The sequence below is a fragment of the Primulina tabacum genome, chromosome 14, assembly GCF_025594145.1.
Source record: "Primulina tabacum isolate GXHZ01 chromosome 14, ASM2559414v2, whole genome shotgun sequence".
Lineage (NCBI taxonomy): Eukaryota > Viridiplantae > Streptophyta > Magnoliopsida > Lamiales > Gesneriaceae > Primulina > Primulina tabacum.
In genome coordinates this window covers 37,499,911-37,519,229 of record NC_134563.1, presented here as the reverse complement: position 1 = coordinate 37,519,229, position 19,319 = coordinate 37,499,911, and the positions used below count along the sequence as shown (strand labels likewise).

General features: G+C 37.5%; 2 protein-coding genes and 1 pseudogene across 2 annotated transcripts; 2 read left to right on the top strand and 1 right to left on the bottom strand.

Annotated features, from left to right (window-relative positions):
* The first annotated feature begins 448 nt into the window (after window positions 1–448).
* LOC142524217 (polyadenylation and cleavage factor homolog 4-like) lies at window positions 449–6,729 on the top strand (annotated as a pseudogene).
* Window positions 6,730–13,247: 6,518 nt separating this feature from the next.
* Window positions 13,248–15,956, top strand: LOC142525620 (uncharacterized). Its single transcript, XM_075629949.1, has 2 exons — window positions 13,248–14,433; window positions 15,630–15,956. The coding sequence occupies exons 1-2, from the start codon at window positions 13,459–13,461 to the stop codon at window positions 15,696–15,698; spliced, it is 1,044 nt and encodes a 347-aa protein (XP_075486064.1). The 5' UTR covers window positions 13,248–13,458; the 3' UTR covers window positions 15,699–15,956.
* A 333-nt stretch (window positions 15,957–16,289) lies between these two features.
* On the bottom strand, window positions 16,290–18,852 carry LOC142524675 (flavonoid 3'-monooxygenase-like). The gene is made up of 3 exons (XM_075628728.1): window positions 18,354–18,852; window positions 17,314–17,766; window positions 16,290–17,111 (listed from the first exon to the last, which is right to left on the bottom strand). Exons 1-3 carry the CDS (start codon window positions 18,807–18,809, stop codon window positions 16,464–16,466), a joined length of 1,557 nt encoding a protein of 518 aa, XP_075484843.1. The 5' UTR covers window positions 18,810–18,852; the 3' UTR covers window positions 16,290–16,463.
* Window positions 18,853–19,319: the final 467 nt, after the last annotated feature.

Sequence of the window (19,319 nt, the reverse complement as noted above, 5' to 3'; positions counted from 1 at the left end):
TCAGAAGCAATTGTAAAATATGATAAATTTTTTAAGATACACATGTCAAATTGTAACTTTAAATTATTAATAAAAATAAGTAAGTAGAAAAAAATCTCAAACTTGTTCAAGTTTTGGTTAAAAATCATAAAAGTTGAAGCAAAAGTTTGTATTCACAAACAATCCAAATGATATTTTTTATAGATCGGGTCAGATAAGAGATTCGTTTCACAAAATTAATCTGTATAACAATCTCATAAAAAGTTTTTTCAATATTAAATTGTTAAAAATAAGCTACAAACATGTTCATCATTAAATAAAAAATCATATCATGATACCAACATTTGTTAGTACAAGATCATCTTGATATATATATATATATATTTAATAAATAAGATTAATTCTTGATCCATATCATATATTAAATAAATATTTCTAAAATGAATACACTCGAACACAATGCGAGCGTAGAGTACATTATGTACAATGTATTTATGTGTGTGGCTAATGACGTACAGACCGTTGGCCCGCTCACATCATCCCTCCATAAACCCCCCCGCTCGTCTTCGCCGTCTTTCTAGTAGTGGTGGGTTCGGTACAGATCCCCCGCGCGCTCCGCCGCATTTGCGTCCCCCCTTTGTCCTCCTTTGGTCCTCTTTTCTTCGTCAGCCCTTACGGTACTTGTCTCATATTCGACGACGCCCTAGAGCTCGCCACAGGAAGAAAGTTGCGGACTTTCGTGCGGTGGAATTTCCGGTTGGGTGTCCAATTTTCTATAGCGGAATTTTTTTAATTTTTCCTCTGTTTTTGTTGTTTATATTCGAACGCTGATTCGAAACCCTAATTTTAATTTCCGCGAGGACTAAAACACCTTTTTTCCAATTTACTCGATTTTCTCCTCTTAGCATCTTTGTTAGTTATCCTTCAATGGATAATCTTTCGAGATTTCAGAATCCTGTGCCCATCAGCAACGGAGGTTTTAACAAGCTACCACCAAATCGAAACGAAGCCGTTGGGATGAAACCCTTGCCGCAGATAATTCTGGATCGATTTAGGACAATGGTGAGGGATAGGGAGGAAGAACTTGGTTTTTTTGGTGGCCTTGGCGAAGAAGCAGTTTCACCTTTAAGTATGGATGAAATTGTACGGTTTTATGAGATCGTTCTGTCAGAGCTTACATTTAATTCGAAGCCCACAATCACTGATCTCACTATAATTGCGGGTGAGCAGAGGGCCCATGCAAAGGGCATTGCTGAAGCTATTTGTTACCGGATTATCGAGGTATAGCATCTAGGGTACCTTTGGAATCCTCGACAGCCTTTTGGAGTTCCTTGTAAATATGTTGATTTGGTAGTCTTCATTGTATTGGTTTGTAGCAAATGGAGTTGTAGAGCATAAAGTGCATGGATTAAAGCTTCTTTTATATTTCTTCCTCTTTTTTCCATTTTATTTTATTTTTAATTATTTCATTTTCGTTTTAGTTCATAAAATATCATGAGCCTGGCAATCTCACAAATGAATGAAATAGAGCAAATAGAAGTGTCTGGTAGCACAGATTTGAAGATTTGGAAAGAATTTCAAATAAGTCTTATTTAACCATGAGGTCACTTCGTATGAGAACCAAACCAAGCTACCAACTTTGACATAACTAAACTAACATGAATTGTCTCATTGCAAGAGCCATACACTTTCAGATCTGCAAATTTTGAGTTGAAATTATGGTTTTAATCTCATTCTGAGTAAGAAATAAAATTTTATTTGATTTAAATAGTGAATTTGAATATGTATGCTACGAGCTCAAGTAGTATAAAACCTGCCAATTTTGGTTTCCTTAAGAGGAGTTGACATTATAGAGATTGATCATGTATGTATTCATAGAGTCTCATTTCACTTGAGGAATTGTTGTCCAATGAGTCAATGCCCACGCCCACGCCCACGATCAAGATTTAGTTTCTATATAGTTAGGACTGTCAATTTCCATCTGTGCCTGTGTCCTGTTATCATGCACTTGTATTATTTGTTTTTACGATGACTCGCTTTTATAAATTTCTTTCTCATCTCAGCGTACTTATTGAAGGTTCATACACTGTGTGGATTAAAAACTTCCGATTCTCTGATGTTTATCTCTTCCAGGTTCCTGTCGATCAAAAGCTGCCTTCCTTGTACCTTTTGGACAGTATTGTGAAGAACATAGGCAAAGAATATATTAAATATTTCTCTGTCCACTTGCCTGAGGTGAGTACAAAAGAATTGAATATTGAATTATATGCCTCACTATTTTGCATGACATGTTGAGCTAATGTTGTTTAATATGCCTGTGTTTTCCTATTTGCGTTTGATTTCGAAAAGGTTTTCTGTGAGGCCTATGCTCAAGTCCACCCCAATATGCACCCTGCGATGCGCCACCTTTTTGGTACATGGTCAGCTGTGTTCCCAGTGTCAGTACTTCGCAAGATTGAGGAACAGTTACAGTTTTCCCCTTCTGTAAGTGGTCAATCTCCTAGATTGAGTTCGTTGAGAACTTCCAAATCTCCTCGACCTACGCATGGAATACACGTGAATCCAAAATATTTGGAAGCACGACGGCAGCTTGGTCATTCAACTGTAGGCCCCGTAAGCTTTAATTGAATTTTCTTGTCTCTTACTTTATTGTCTTTTCTCTTGCTTACGATGATTCCTTGTTACATTGTTAATGCATTTCATTTTTATGATTCAAATGGATTGATCCTTGGTTCACCAGTATTATTATTCTAGGAAAGAGTAAATTGGATTGATTGCAATGATATACTCTCTTTGTTGCATTTTTTGTAATAGTGGAAGCACATGCTTCATTCACTGTAGTAGACGAGTGACTATTTTGAGGCCCAAAAACTATTTTAGTTTATTTTTATGTTGCTGGTAGGTCTTTCCGAAATGTATTTATGGAAATTCATGCTTAGTCTTTCTGCAAGTGAAAGTTGTGTACATCATTTGAGGAACCTCACTCCGTATGCTGGGCTGTCCTTTTCATTGAAATACTATTTGACAAGTGGACATCAAGTATTATCGCTTTATGTTTTTTACAACTCCCCGTTGATGTGGTCAATGTTTCCAAGAATTAATAGAGATACTTTTATTCCAAGTAGCCAATATTACACACAAAAATAGTTTTAATTCTTAAACATAGCAAAAATGTTATACTGCTCATTTGGAGGCTAAATTTTTTGAGCACGGGTTTTAATAGTTTATTGTTTGGCTTTTTGTGCCTTTTGTTTTATATAGTAAGCACTTCATCTATCTCACTTCTTCAGATCATTTTCATTTTTCACTACACATTTTTTGTTAGTTTTCTTCGAGACATTCAGATATTTTTTATTTGTTGTCATAATTTGTGATTGTACTAATGATTCTAAATGCATTTATTGTCAAAGCTTTGGGAATGTAAAACTTATGTTTATTAGCACACTGGGAAAGTTCATATAACTGATGACAGATGGAGGGAACATAATCTGCAACAATAAAGAACATTCATGGAGTACGATGATCATGTTTTTACAATTTTGAGCTATTCAATTTGCAGGTTGGAGTTGAAGGTGCAAGCTCAACTGGTGGTGCAAACAATGCAACTTCCAGTTTTGATGCAATAAAAAAGTCTTTGCCATCAGCTGCCAAGATCATGCGGTCCTCTGCATATAGAGCTGGGAATACTGGGTCATTAGTGCCTTCACTTGATGAGTTTACCGTTGATAGTTCTCCCAGGAGAGTTGCTGTTGGGGCCTCACCATCTAAGTTGGGGATTAATCATGGCCTCAGTCGAATGATTAGGCAGAGAGGAGGAAAGCAGTGAATTGCAAACGAGAAATTGGCTGGGAAAATCCAATCACCATCTTAAAACTTCTGCTGCATATAACTATAACAATGAAGTTGATCTTCGAGGTCCTAGAGCTTTGATTAGTGCCTATGGAGTTGATGAGAGAGAGAGAAATTTGACCTCCAAACATCAAACGGTAGAGCAGTTGGACGCCAATGTTATTGACTCGAAGGGGGCTGTTAGAACATGGCAAAACACAGAAGAAGAAGAATTTGATTGGGAAGATATGACCCCGTCAAACACCATTGTTCCATTGGTGGGTGATTTCATAGGAAACTAAGAATAGATGTTTTTCTATTGCTAGTGGCCTGATTTATTTTCTGAGGATGTTTGATCTTTCTTGTATCTGTGTGTGGTTTATAACTAACGACCTAGCAACTTTGAATATTACCCTTTTGTTATGATATGATTTCTATGTTTATGACCTTTTTTGTAATTAGTTATCATGTTTTTGTTGAACTTTTTCTCATAGCTATTTACTTTTTCGATACCAGGCTTTAACCCCACGCTTACTCGGGCACACCAACTGTTACTCTTTCATGGCAACTCTTGGTGATTTTTGAAACATTAACTCATTATATTTTCTTCTCTTTTTCTTTTTTGTAGCTTGGTCATGGAGCTATCAACAAGATTGCTGGAGTCCTGCCGAATGTTGCTGGCCCCCCTACTGATTTGATCGGTCTTATTACCCCTCCTAATTTACCACCACAGCATTCTCAGAGTCGTGTGAATGCTAACGGAGGTGGTTCATTTTTAGAAAATAGAAGCCATTTTACTTCTACTGATAAAAGGCTTCCGATATTAGGTGATTTCCCAATATTGAATGGGATTTCTGGTGTGTCCTCGAGTGTTGTATCCAAGCTTAGTTCTGCTCATGACTCTCCAGCTCCTGAGATTCGACCTGATGCCGCTGCAGCTTTAATTAATTCACGATATCCTGCAAAGTTGTCGAGTTCACACATTCTAACCCCAGTTTCTTCTCTTCCCCCACAATTGCAAAACATGGGCCAATTTGGCTTGAACCAATCTGGCAATATCATTGTTGATCACGGTTCGAATAAAATGGTTCATTCTGGGACACATTCGAGTGGTATGACGAGCATGTCACATTTGAACATGCCTATAATTTCCAGTCAGAGTCCTGGATTAGTTCCTTTAAATCTCCAAGGACATGCACCAGTTTCTTTTCTGCAACCTAATTTTTTACTGTCTCAGGAGTTTAGACCAAATTTGCTCCTGCCTTCTACAGCTTCATCCCCATCACAAGCAAAAGTTCCACGTCCAAACTATGGATACTTACAAGGGCATGGTCCTCCTATTGGGTTGGCCTCTTCTAATCTATTTCCTGGTGGGCATCCACCTTTGTCGTTGAGTGCCACACATATGCCATTTCACATTCCTGGGGCGGCCTTGCCATCAGGGCCTGGGGGTCCTCGTCCTGGCACAACTCCTGCAATACCTAGTCTAAATTTTGGTCAAGGGACTCCTAACTCTGGAACTGTGGGCCCGCTTTCGACTTTATTTAGTTCTTTAGTGGCTCAAGGTTTGATATCATTGACAAACCGGGTATGTGATCGAGTCCTCATTTATATCCTGTTATATCTCATTAGCTAATCGAGCAAAACCTCTCACATCCTTTGTATACAACAAATAGGATTCTGTTGGAGTGGATTTTGATCCAGACAGTCTCAAGATGCGGCATGAATCTGCAATAACTGCTTTATATGGTGATCTTCCCAGGCAATGTACGACTTGTGGTCTTCGATTCAAGAGCCAAGAAGAGCACAGCAAGCATATGGATTGGCATGTTAGCAAGAATAGGACGTTAAAAACCCGTAAAACAAAGCCTTCTCCGAAGTGGTTTGTAAGTGTAAGTATGTGGCTCCATGGTGCGGAGGCATTGGGGACAGAAGCAGTTCCAGGTTTTTTGCCTCCTGAGAACGCCGTGGAAAAGGAGGAGAACGAAGAAATGGCTGTTCCTGCTGACGAGGACCAAAATGCTTGTGCATTATGTGGAGAGCGTTTTGATGATTTTTACAGTGATGAGATGGAAGAATGGATGTATAAGGGGGCTGTATACATGTATGCACCGGCTGGGTCAACAGTAGGAATGGACAGGTCGCAGTTAGGTCCCATAGTGCATGCTAAATGCAAGTCTGACTCTCATGGGATTCCACCTGACGATTTTACAAGAGTTGAAGGGGTATGACTGTTGTAATAAGTTTTATGGCCTTGCTTACTTCACTTTTACAAATTTTCCTCTCTACTCAATGTCACTAACTTCTCAAACATATCGATTTCTCATGAATATCATATTATTGTTATGGTCATCAATGATGCCTATGATTGAGGAAAAATTGTTTCTAAACCTTTTCGAAATCATGATTATGTTACCCCTTAAGTGTAGTCTGCGGTGATAAGACATTTTACTAATTTTATTTGTGATTTGAACTTATGTTCTTTCTTTTGATGTCATTAATTCGTGGTTGTAAGCATGCCACCATAATCAGGGAAGAATTTATAATCCTGCCCCCAAAAATAGTTCTTAGTCTTTTATTGCCCCAAAAGTTTTATAAATGTATCATCTCGCCGATTCTTTGGTTTGGTGGCATGCTTGCGCAAATGAAAAATATTCTATTCTATATCGGCCTTGATAACTTGACTCGTGGATAAATCTGATTAAAGCAATCATTCAGCATTTTTTTTAATCGTGTACTCATGCAGGAATTGGCTGAAGAAGGTGGTCCAAAGAAAAAGCCGAGGGGGTAGCCTTCTTGGGAATGGTCGTATAGGTCTTTTGTAACTTACCAAGGAGTTGTCAAGTTATATTTTTATTTTTCCCTACATTTTGTAGCCTACCAGATTCTTGTACATATATACATAGTTGGTTTATTCACTTATTTACTTTGTCTTGCATTTAAAGGAAAAGTTTAACCCATACTGTTACAACTTTGTTTCTCTTGAGTTATTCACTCTTTCTTCAAAGAATTATTGGGATAGTTTTTAACTTTTATTAGTTCCAACGGCTTAGTGGCTGGGTTGGGGATTGTTTAAGGTTTCAGTCGAAAGTTCTCTCTTCCTCCTGTTTTGCTGGAGGTGGCTTGAAATAGTTTCATGAACAGAAGACCATCATCGTGATAAACACATCTTGGAGGTGACTGCCATATTTCTGGAGAAAGATCATGTTTTGCTGCATATGTCAAGAGCCCGTCATTTATCATTTAATCTTCACGACGGAGTTTCTTCTTTACGGTTTTGCATATAGATACGAAACTGGCTGTTCTGATTATGTTAAAGTTGTTGATGATACTCTTGTTATGTTATAATATTGTTGGGTTGAACCGTGACATCTTAAAAAAATGACTAAATGCATTGCCTAGTTAGTCGTTCCTACGCAGGTTACATTTGCTCAAATATGTTAATCTTCCTGGTTTCTCACTCCTCTTTCAGATTTAAAAAATTACCATGCAGATCCAAAATAGGAATGATTTTTGCAGAAACATGGTGTATATATCAATATATCTGACAGTAAACTTCAGTCCACACTGATAAAAAATAATTTGGACATATTATAATTCAGTCATTCTGACAACGATATATAGTATTAAATAACTATAAAATAAAATGACAAGCATACTTTTATTTCATGTTTGTCCATCAAAAATATATAATTTGGAGCTATTGTATGTATACCAGCAGCTATGCGGTATTTATGGCTCGTCAAATATTTAATGTGAATAAATAAATTTTACTGGTATACATTTATTTATAATATGATAGTTGCTATGTTTAATTTTCTATAATTTTTTTATAACCAATAAGATTATTATGAAGTGTGTATGTTTTCTTATATATATAGGTAGATAAATTTATTATTGCCATAAAATACATGCAAATATGCTGGGAATACCCAGGTAAGTGATATATTATTTGTGAGATATAAGTTGTGACCGACATAAAAATAGGATGTTGTCCGAACAATAACATCTCACACAACTGTGAACTAATGAGAAGTTGTTTGTCCCTTGCATAGAGAACCGTGATTGATCCATTCACAATTAATTACACACACATATATATATATATTATAATAAATTCTGAGGCCAACTATTATTAAGTATATATTTTCATTTTCAATATTAATTTATTTTACTAAAATAATATTTAAAATTATATTATGAATGGTATAAGATCGTATAATTAGGCTGCATTTGGTTGGAGAATAAAATTATGAATGATTAAGAGATAAATGATAAAGAAAATAATTGAAGTAGAAATTTAATATATAATGATAAAATAATATTATGTTTGGTATGATTGTTAAAAATGAGATAATTTAGAATCTTTTGATGAATTGACTAAATTGTCCTTCCACTATTGCGACAGCGGTCGGCCGACTGTGTGATGGCCGGTCGGAGGTGGCGGTGGTCGTCGGCCGGCGGCTACGACGGCGGTCGGCTCTAGGGGTGGTTGGCCGTGGTGGTCGGCCGTGGGGGTGGTCGGCGGAGGCTGCGGTTGTCGTCGGCCTGCGGAGGCGGTGGTTGTCATCGGCCGGCGGCGGTGTCGGTCGGCCGTGGAGGTGGTCGGTGGTGGCGATGGTGGTCGGCTGACGGCGGTCGGCGGCGGCGGAGGGGGGGTGGTCGGCGATCGGTGGTGGAAAGTGGTGGTAAGTTTGGATATAGAACAAGGGTAAAATTGAAAAAATATGATGTATTAAGAGTTGGATAAATAATTCTAGGGGAAGATAAGTGATTATTTTATCCCGATTAATATAACCTAATCATTTATAAGAGATATTAACTTGGTTAAATAAAAATCCTACCAAAAATAGGATTAGGTTGGTTAAAAAAACATAAACCCACCTAATCAAGGTACCAAACGCAGCCTTACATGAATAATGCACGTGGATCTAGAAGTGTCCAGTAGAATGATAACCGTAAATAAAGTGATTTCATCTCTTTAAATCATCTCCAACCACAAAATTTAATTTGCTTCAAATTTTTACACTAAAATAATGCGATTTCTGCACAAAATACAACATTCATTTTCAACCCATTTATTTCAAATCTTACACCAAAAAGAATATTCTCGAAACATTCTTTTTATTTTACATATATTAATTATTATATTTTATTTAATATATTTTAAATTATGAATAATGTTTTATTATTAATAAATTTAAATAATAATATTTAGGTTTACAACATTCATCTACAACTCATTCTTGAAATGTTTTATTATTTATAAATTTAAATAATAATATTTAAGTTAAATCAAATTAGTCTTTAATTATTAATTATTAACATAAATAAATAAATATTTTAAAAATCAACCATTATTATTTTTAAATTTTTATGATTTAATATCTAATTATTAAAATAAAATTTAAATATTATACTATTATTTAAATAATAATTATAATTTTTATTATATATATTTATAATAAATAAATTAAAAATATTAAAAAAAGGGACCACCTCTGCGTCAAATGCGCACAGAAATGGGTCAACCACAATAGGAAGATTATTTTCTTGCACCTGCAGCTTTGGAGATGGCCTCCGTCTGTATATTAATAAACAAACTCTCACATACCACCCACTCCTATCTCTTCTCACATAACCACTCATAACTTCTATATGTTCTTCCTTTCTCACAGTCCAAGCCCCCGCCACCTCTATCTCATAAAACAACCGTCCATGCTTGGTCTAAACTGTACTAAAAAACCTCAAAATCCTTTTTTTACCTTGGGATAAAGATAACTTATGACCCAAAGATAAATGCGAGAGTGTCTAGTTTCTTAAAAGAAATCCGGAGCCGTTCATGGTGAAATTTGTTCAACTTTCGGAGATAAAATTTCTGGACAAAGAAGGGACAACATTGATGCCAAGGAACTCAAACATGCGGAAAATGAGCACGCAGCGGGAAATGAGCACGATGAAGAAGCAGATGTATTTGAGAAAAGAAAGATGGGGAAGAAAAAGGAGAGGGAGAAGAGGCTGGACAAAAAATAGAGGTGAGAAACAAGTTCCGATATTTTAATTTTGATCGTCGTTTTTCCTTAGTTTTCATTAGGAGTGTGAACAGTCATGTTATAATTAATTCTCATTTGGCTCCTTAGTTTTAAGTTGGTACCCTTGCCGCTCGACATCATAACTTGTTTTAGTTGGGTAGATCATGTTTTGCTGCATATGTTGAGAGCCCTTCATTTAGTCTTCGTGACGGAGTTTCTTCTTTACGATTTTGCAGTTAAGATACGAAACTTGCTGGTCTAATTATGTTAAAGTTGTTGATGGTACTCATGTTCTGTTATAATAGTGCTGGTTTCGATGCACTAGGGAAAGCGATGTTTTGTGTTTCAAATTTCCTAGGTTTTGGAATCTTTACATACACAGTACTATCTAATGTGACTATTTTATTCAAAGTCCTAGTATTGGTGTAGTAGGAACAATGAATGCTTGTATTTGCGGATAGAGTGAAACAGAAACAATTTGAACACCTTGATAATCGGAGGTGGCGGTGGTCGTCTGCCGACGACGGCGGCGGTGGTTAGGCCATGGGGGAGGTCGGCGGCGGCGACAGCGGTTGTCGGCCATGGGAGTGGTCGATGGAGGCGGCGGTTGTCGTCGGCCGGCGGAGGCGACGGTTGTCGGCCGACGGCGGCGTCGGTCGGCCGTGGAAGTGGTCGGCGGCGGCGGCGGCGGAGGGGGGTGGTCGGCGATCGGTGGTCGGAAGTTGTGGTGAGTTTGGATATAGAACAAGGGTAAAATTGGAAAAATAGTATGTATTAAGAGTTGTAAATAATTCTAGGGGAAGAGTAGTGATTATTTTATCCCAATTAATATAACCTAATCATTTATAGGAGATATTAACTTGGTTAAATAAAAATCCTACCAAACATATGATTATGTGGGTTAAAAAAACATAAACCCACCTTATCAAGGGTACAAAACGCAGCCTTACATGAATGATGCACGTGTATCTAGAAGTGTCCAGTAGAATGATAACCATAAATAAAGTGATTTCATCTCTTTAAATCATCTCCAACCACAAAGTTTATTTTGTTTCAAATTTTTACACTAAAATAGTGCGATTTCTGCACCAAATACAACATTCATCTCCAACACATTTATTTCAAATCTTACACCAAAAAGAATATTCTCGAAACATTCTTTTTATTTTACATATATTAAGTATTGTATTTTATTTAATATATTTTAAATTATGACTAATGTTTTATTATTAATAAATTTAAATAATAATATTTAAGTTTACAACATCCATAGCCAACTTATTCTTGAAATGTTTTATTATTTATAAATTTAAATAATAATATTTAAGTTAAATCAAATTAGTCTTTAATTATTAATAATTAACATAAATAAATAAATATTTTAAAAATCAACCATTATTATCTTTTAATTTGTATGATTTAATATATCGACATCATAACTTGTTTTAGTTGGGTAGATCATGTTTTGCTGCATATGTTGAGAGCCCGTCATTTAGTCTTCATGACGGAGTTTCTTCTTTACGATTTTGCAGTTAAATACGAAACTTACTGGTCCGATTATTTTAAAGTTGTTGATGGTACTAATGTTCTGTTATAATAGTGATGGTTTCGATGCACCAAGGAAAGCGATGTTGTGTGTTTCAAATTTCCTGGGTTTTGGAATCTTTACATACACAGTACTATCTAATGTCACTGTTTTATTCAAAGTCCTGGTATTTGTGTAGTAGGAACAATGAACGCTTGTATTTGCGGAGACGATTCGATTAACGTTCAGGGATATACATTTGAAACTTACCATTATTATTTTTTAATTTTTATGATTTAATATCTAATTATTAAATATCAAATTAAATATTATACTATTATTTAAATAATATTTATAATTTTTATTATATATATTTATAATAAATAAATTAAAAAAATTAAAAAAGGGACCACCACTGCGTCAAATGCGTACAAGAATGGGTCAACCGCAATAGGAAGAATATTGGCTTGCACCTGCAGCTTTGGAGATGGCCTCCGTCTGTATATTAATAAACAAACTCTCACATACCACTCACTCCTATCTCTTCTCACATAACCACTCATGACTTCTATATGTTCTTTCTTTCTCACAGTCCAAGCCCTAGCCCGCCACCTCTACCTCTTAAAACAACCGTCCATGCTTGTTCTAAACTATACTAAAAAAACGTCAAAAATCCTTTGTTTACCTTGGGATAAAAATAACCTATGACTCAAAGATTAAGGCGAGAGTGCCTACTTTCTTAAAAGAAATCGAGAGCCGTTCATGGTGAAATTTGTTCATCATTCGGAGATAAAATTTATGGACAAAGAACGGGACAATATTGATGCCAATGAACTCAAACATGCGGAAAATGAGCACGATGAAGAATATGATGAAGAATCATATGTATTTGTGAGTAAAGGAAGATGGGGAAGAAAAAGGAAGAGGGAGAAGAGGCTGAACAAAAAATGGAGGTGAGAAACAAGGTCCGATATTTTAATTTTGACCGTCATTTTTCCTTAGTTTTCGTTAGGAGCGTGAACAGTCATGTTATAATTAATTCTCATTTGGCTCCTTAATTTTAAGTTGGTACCATTGCCGCTCGACATCATAACTTGTTTTAATTGGGTAGATCATGTTTTGCTGCATATGTTGAGAGCCCGTCATTTAGTCTTCATGACGGAGTTTCTTCTTTACGGTTTTGCACTTAAGATACGAAACTTATTGGTCTGATTATGTTAAAGTTGTTGATGGTACTCATGTTCTATTATAATAGTGCTGGTTTCGATGCACCAAGGAAAGCGATGTTTTGTGTTTCAAATTTCCCGGGTTTTGGAATCTTTACATACACAGTAGTATTTAATGACACTGTTTTATTCAAAGTCCTGGTATTTGTGTAGTAGGAACAATGAACGCTTGTATTTGCGGAGACGATTTGATCAACGTTGAGGGATATACATTTGAAACTTGCCATCTTTCGGTCCTTTCTCTTTCAAGTTCGAATTGAGGCATTTATTTTGCACTACTATAATGTTGCATTTGGATATATAAATTTGATCTGGGTGGATGTCAAGCGTGGATTATAAATAATATTAATCTAAACCGGACAGAACTTAAAATTCTATTGAATCAAAATATAACTTGAAATGATTGACTACAAATGCAATTGGTAAATGATTTATGTATCAGATTTAACTTATTTCGAAAGCGCATCTTACATTGAACAAAAAGTACATGGCCAAAAAAAGGGTGGGCTTCGAGGTACCTGGTACAAGTTATTATTTTATGCAAGTATAACAAAGTTTTTGAAAAGCAATTTGCTGTCGAAAAGCTGAGTCAAACAACTAAAAAAAAGAATTGTTTTCTTCTTCTTATGGAACCAAGTTAAAAATGTCATCGCAGGTATGGTTATGCTGGAAGACTTGAGCTTTCCCAATGGGCTGACTTTAAATATTTTGTTTCTCCGCACGCTTTTAAAGAGAGGAGCAATCTGATATTTGTCGCGCACGTGTCCCTCTTTCCCTGCATCCCCATCCTCTACCTACCTTTCCTCTTGTTTGTTTATATTCTTCCCCGTCGTTTCTTTTCTCCACCGAATTCCTCCGTTACCCGGTGATGGATACTGATTCCGTTCCATCAAGCTTTACCTATTTCGCCGATATCACCCTCGTAAACGACGATTCATCCACCTTCAGCGACTGCAACAGTGACAGATCCAGCGAATTCCCCGCCGCTTCCGGAAAAAGTCGAAGCCTATTCCATGCCTGCGCTTCCGATAACTCCGACGAGATAATCTCACATCTCGTTACCGCCCTGAATTCAAGCAACGTAGATGATCGAAAGCAAGCCGCTATGGAAATTCGTCTCCTTGCCAAAAACAATCCCGAGAACCGCATTAAAATAGCTGAAGCTGGAGCAATTAGACCCCTCATTTCCATAATCTCATCGAACGATGCTCAACTGCAAGAGTACGGTGTCACCGCGATATTGAATCTGTCGCTATGTGACGAAAATAAGGAAGAGATAGCCTCCTCGGGCGCCATTAAACCGTTAGTACGCGCGTTGAAAATTGGCACCTCTACTGCGAGAGAGAACGCTGCTTGTGCACTACTCAGACTGTCACAAATCGAAGATAATATAATCACTATCGGGCTATCCGGCGCGATTCCGCCGCTGGTGAGCATGTTAGAGGGCGGGAGTTTCCGCGGGAAGAAGGACGCATGCACCGCACTGTACTCGCTTTGCTCGTTGAGGGAGAACAAGGTGACAGCTGTGGAGGCCGGAATAATGAAGCCACTGGTGGAGATGATGGCGGATTTGGGTTCAAACATGGTGGATAAAGCGGCGTTCGTGATGATGTTGTTGGTGTCTGTTTCGGAGGCGAGGGCGGCATTGGTGGAGGAAGGTGGAATTCCGGTGGTGGTGGAGATGGTGGAGGTGGGTACTCGGCGGCAGAAGGATATAGCGGTGTCGATATTGTTGCGGTTGTGCGAGGATTGCTCGTCGTGTCGCACAATGGTATCCCGCGAAGGAGCCATTCCTCCCTTGATCGCTTTGTCGCAGACCGGGACAAGTCGCGCCAAACGAAAGGTAAAATTAAGCTCAAAGTCCCAATACCTTGAAACCCGACCGTCAAAATATAAATTTCATTAAAAAATTATGTCTTTCGAGGTGGCTCGTTAATTATATTTCAATTTCAAATATAATTATATTAATTTAATTGGATGTGCATGGTTTAACTCGATATCATTTCCTGGGAAAATCACTACTAAACGTTAGCTTGAAAAGGTGATATGTATGTATATAAAACATTGTGGGTAAAACCATGATTCGCGGTCGCGGAACAGCCGGAACGGACGTTCTGGAACTTCTGGTATTGCGTACAAAGTTCTAAGTTCAAATGGTTGTGTGACTATAACGACCGTTTTTTTTTAAATTTTGGTGATTTTTTTGTTATCGTGGAACGGAACGACAATTTTACGGCTGTGCGACTGTCGCGGAACGTTTTTTGTAATTTTTTTTCAAATTATATAATTATTTATAATTTTATTATAAAAGTATTTTGCGATGAAAGCGCGACTGTTTCGCGAAATGTCTATAAAATTAGAACAACAGCTTCACGATAACGATGGTGAACCGGGTAAGACCCATGATGTCAAAGACACGAGTAGCATGAAGTTTAATTTTTGTCAAATGAGTTGGTGATTTTGAGTATTGTGATTGGAATTAAAGTTATGGATGTAAGTTTAATTTTTTGTTGATAAGATCTTGATGATATTCAGTATAAGAAATTGTAAATGATGAAATGGATTGGTTCGATAGATGTATTTTGAATTATTCAATATTATTTTTTAGAGAAAAATAACGAGATGGTTATACCAACCTACCTACCTATATGCCTACTTAGTAGATTGTTAGTTGGATAATAATAGTTGAAAGGTCTTAATTAACAAGAAGTTAGCATTACTTCTAGGGTGATTAATTATTGTGTATAAAATAATGGGAAAGTAATGAATTTGGTTGTTATGTTAATTGATGCATGATTGGAAGAGTTGTCGGCACTTAATTTTTTAATACACCACAATCAAGGTACGCCGTTGAAGTGTTTGTTATTTGTTTAATACACATTAAACTAAGACCTGCTGATTTGAGGTCTCAGTTTAGAAAGAATGATTGGGTTTTAGAAACTGCATCTGAATTATCCTCAAAAATAGTGATTGTGTCTTAGATGCATCATGTTTCTCTGTCTGGGATTGAGATTTTGGCCGTGTTGGTGTTGATTACAGGCAGAGTCACTAATAGAGCTTCTGCGGCGACCAAGCTCCGCCAACGCGGCTGACAAACACATCTGCTGAGTCTTTTCTTCCATTTCGTCCCATATTTCACATGCCGGCCCCCGCTAGAATTCCATTCATTCATGTAGGAAACTTCAATCGTAATAGGTTAAACACACGTGGGAAACGCATTTCTTTCTTTAAGTTTTTCCTTTGAAAATGAAAAACAAAAAGTGGGGCGGAGAATGGACAAGTTATAAAATAGATAACGTTTGTGACAAAGTTTGTAAATTGTTCAGGCCAGTTCAAATTTTTATCTTGTAAATGCTACGTTTTGATATTTTCATGAAATAACTCTTGCTTTTACATTGGGTTTTGCATAATTCGACTTGGGAATTGAAGAGTTTTACAAGTAAATTTTGACAATCACTGCTTTCCCCTTCCTTTTATTGGTGGCGTTTTTTTTTTTTTTAAAAAAAAATTATCAATAATATTTTTTGGCGCTTGAATTGTGAGTCTTGTTCTAAATAAACTTGGTTGAATCGAAAAGGTTGTGCCAACTCTATGGACAAGGATAGCTGAGTATCCAAAATCTCCTTTTAGTCCGTCTTTCAATATCGGTTTCACCGAATATAGTCTGGAAAATTTTATATGAAAATTAGAAAGTAAAAAGAAACAAGAAAAGATGTTCAAATCTCATCCAAAAAGAAAAACTTACACCACAATATTTAACTTTTTTCTACTACAATGGGATTTGAACCCACCAGGTTCACAACACAAGGGTGTTGACACTTACCCCACAAATTACAATAATAGCTCAAAAGGTTCAAATTTTATAATCATTCATCAAACTTGGGCTTCATAAACATGAGGTGCCATCCTGGGCTTCGGGTATACCACTAAAGGCTCAGCCCGTTGTAATGTCAGCCCATAAGCTTCCTCCATATTAAGGTTTTGGGCCAACTGTCCATTAACCAAATGGAAATCAAACGCATGGATCAACGTGGCGGTCAGCAACTGAACCATGCGTACTCCTAAGCTCATTCCCGCACATATTCTACGACCCGCCCCAAATGGTATCAACCCAAAATCATTCCCTCTAACATCAGCATTGGGCCTCTCCCCACCAGGTAAGAACCGATCGGGACGAAACTCTAGTGGATTGGCCCATACATCTGGATCACGGCCGATAGCCCAGACATTAACAAGAAGTGTGGAATCTTTTGGAATCAAGTAACCGTTGATCTCGCAACTCTCCTGTGCAATTCTTGGCAAAGATAGAGGCGTAGAAGGATGAAGGCGCAAGGTTTCTTTCACCGTGGCCTGGAGAAAAGTCAAATGAGCTAGGTCACCCTCGCACACGAGTCTATCCTTACCAACAACCGAGTCGAGTTCTTCCTGCGCTTGGGCCAAATTTTTTGGATGGCGAAGCATCTCCGCTATGGCCCATTCTACCGTACTAGATGTCGTGTCTGTCCCGGCGGCAAATAAATTCTGCAATAATTTTATATTCTAAGCTCGATCTAAATAAAGGAAATGTAATGTGGTGAGAGCCATTAGATGTATGAATCCCACGTAAAAGTTATGTGGGATCATGTACATCGGGGCAAAAATTAGCATAGTCTGGGACTCTTACAAAATCATTGTTATAACTGCCTTGAAACATTTGGAGATACCATACAATTATTGTACTTACCAAAAGCAAAGCTTTGATTTCTGTATCCGTCAACCTGTTCCCTTTGCTATCATCAACATCCTTCAAAGACATCAACGTGGTCAATAAGTCCACGTATCCCTCATTTGTACGATAACCGTCGATCTTGTGTTCTTCAACGATGGCACTCAAGAAAGCATCAAAACGTGAGTGGAGCCTCTTCATCTTCTTGACCACCCCTTGAAGGTCCAAACTCTCAAGCTGTGGGATGAAATCGCCGATGTTGAAGACACCTGCCAGAGCCATCAATTCCACCACCATCGCCTTGAACTCCTCCGCTTTGGCATCCCCGCCGCCCTGCCCGTGCCCGACCACGCGCCGCCCTAGCATCACTCTTGATATCGCGTTGGTAGCGCACACGTTGACCATTTGGCCAAGGTGCGAGGGCGTTTCACTCGAATGCGCTAGAGCGCGAGTGAGCACTCTCACTTCTTCCTGCGTACCAACCATTAATTAATTATGGCAATCAATTCATTGGATAAAATCGTCTTGCCCCAAAGTAGTATATTGATGATGGTCTATATAACTGAATATTAAGTGTGCATCAATTACAATCTATACTCCTGATTTACATTAGAAATCCTTTGAAATCTTTATGGTATAAAAAAATATTTGTATTCTTAATATGTGGTTAGTATTGCAATTAAACTTGACGAAATGTGAAGATAAAAATTAAGGTAGGCCGGCGTGATTTGGTTTGCTCTATAAGTTCCACCTATGTAAATGAATAAATGATGACACGTGTCTTTATCATTTGATAAATGATCTCTTAGACAACCCTCTACTCCGAAGATAATAGTCGTGGCCGGTTCTGTCATCCCAAAACATAAATAAATGAAGACACAAAAGATTGAGAGAAGATCAACTCCTCCTTTATGGCCCTTACCTCGACTTCAAAATACATCTGATAGTTTTTAAAACATAATAATTCAAATCCGGCCCATACCTGAATTTTACTCTATAGAAATAATTATATTCAGTTAACTTAGATTTAATTTGGAACTGATAGATGATCAAGTAACCTGTCTAACGTGCACGAAATCATCCAAAGCCTTGGCGGAGAAGAGATGAACGGAGCATATTTTCCTCAGCAAGCGCCACCGTGGCCCGTACGGCGCAAAAACCAAATCTTGATAATTATATGCAACATATTTGGCTCCTGAATTGGGTGGCCGGCTCGAAAAGTTTGCGTCATGTATCTTAAGAAACTGCTCCGCCACGCTTGCGGAGGCCGCCACTACCACATGCACGAATCCCATCTTCAGATGCATCAAGGGCCCGTGCACCCGAGATAGCTCCGCCATCGACTGGTGGGGTTTCGGCCCTAGATGCGGTAGGTTTCCAACAACTGGCCATGGCCTTGGACCAGGAGGCAGTGGCCGGGGATGCGCCGCCGCACGCCTCCGGTTATGCAGGATGAAATATATAAGGCAACCCACAACGGAAGTGCATGTGAGCAAGATCAAGGTCGCACTCATACTGACCTGTTACACTTGATACAAATGTGTTTTATCGTGAAATATTAGACACGCATATATCTCTTGTAGTTGAGAGCTAGTTAATGATATATATATATATATATATATATATATATAATGTTAATTTTTATGTACACTGTTGAGCCTCACCGTCATTGTAAAATTTAATATTGATATATTTAATAAATTTGTAAAAATTTATGTGTGTAGCAGTATAGCTGATTCAACAAGCGTTTTGCAATTCTATGCATCTTGTAATTCTTCAGCACAAGCAGGGATGGTAGTAGGTGTCAGGCAATAGGTGGCAGACTATGTTTATTAATCAAAAAGATTTATAAAATGTGGGTTGTCATAACTTATAATTCAAAAGACGGAACGCGGATAAGAGACTCTATAAATATAGCTATTCTTTTCATTTTGAAATTATCCATTCTTCGAGTTTTCTCTCATCTTATAGCATTTGAGTGCTTAGTTCTATAATATTTGTGAGGTATTTGTTCTCCTGCATTA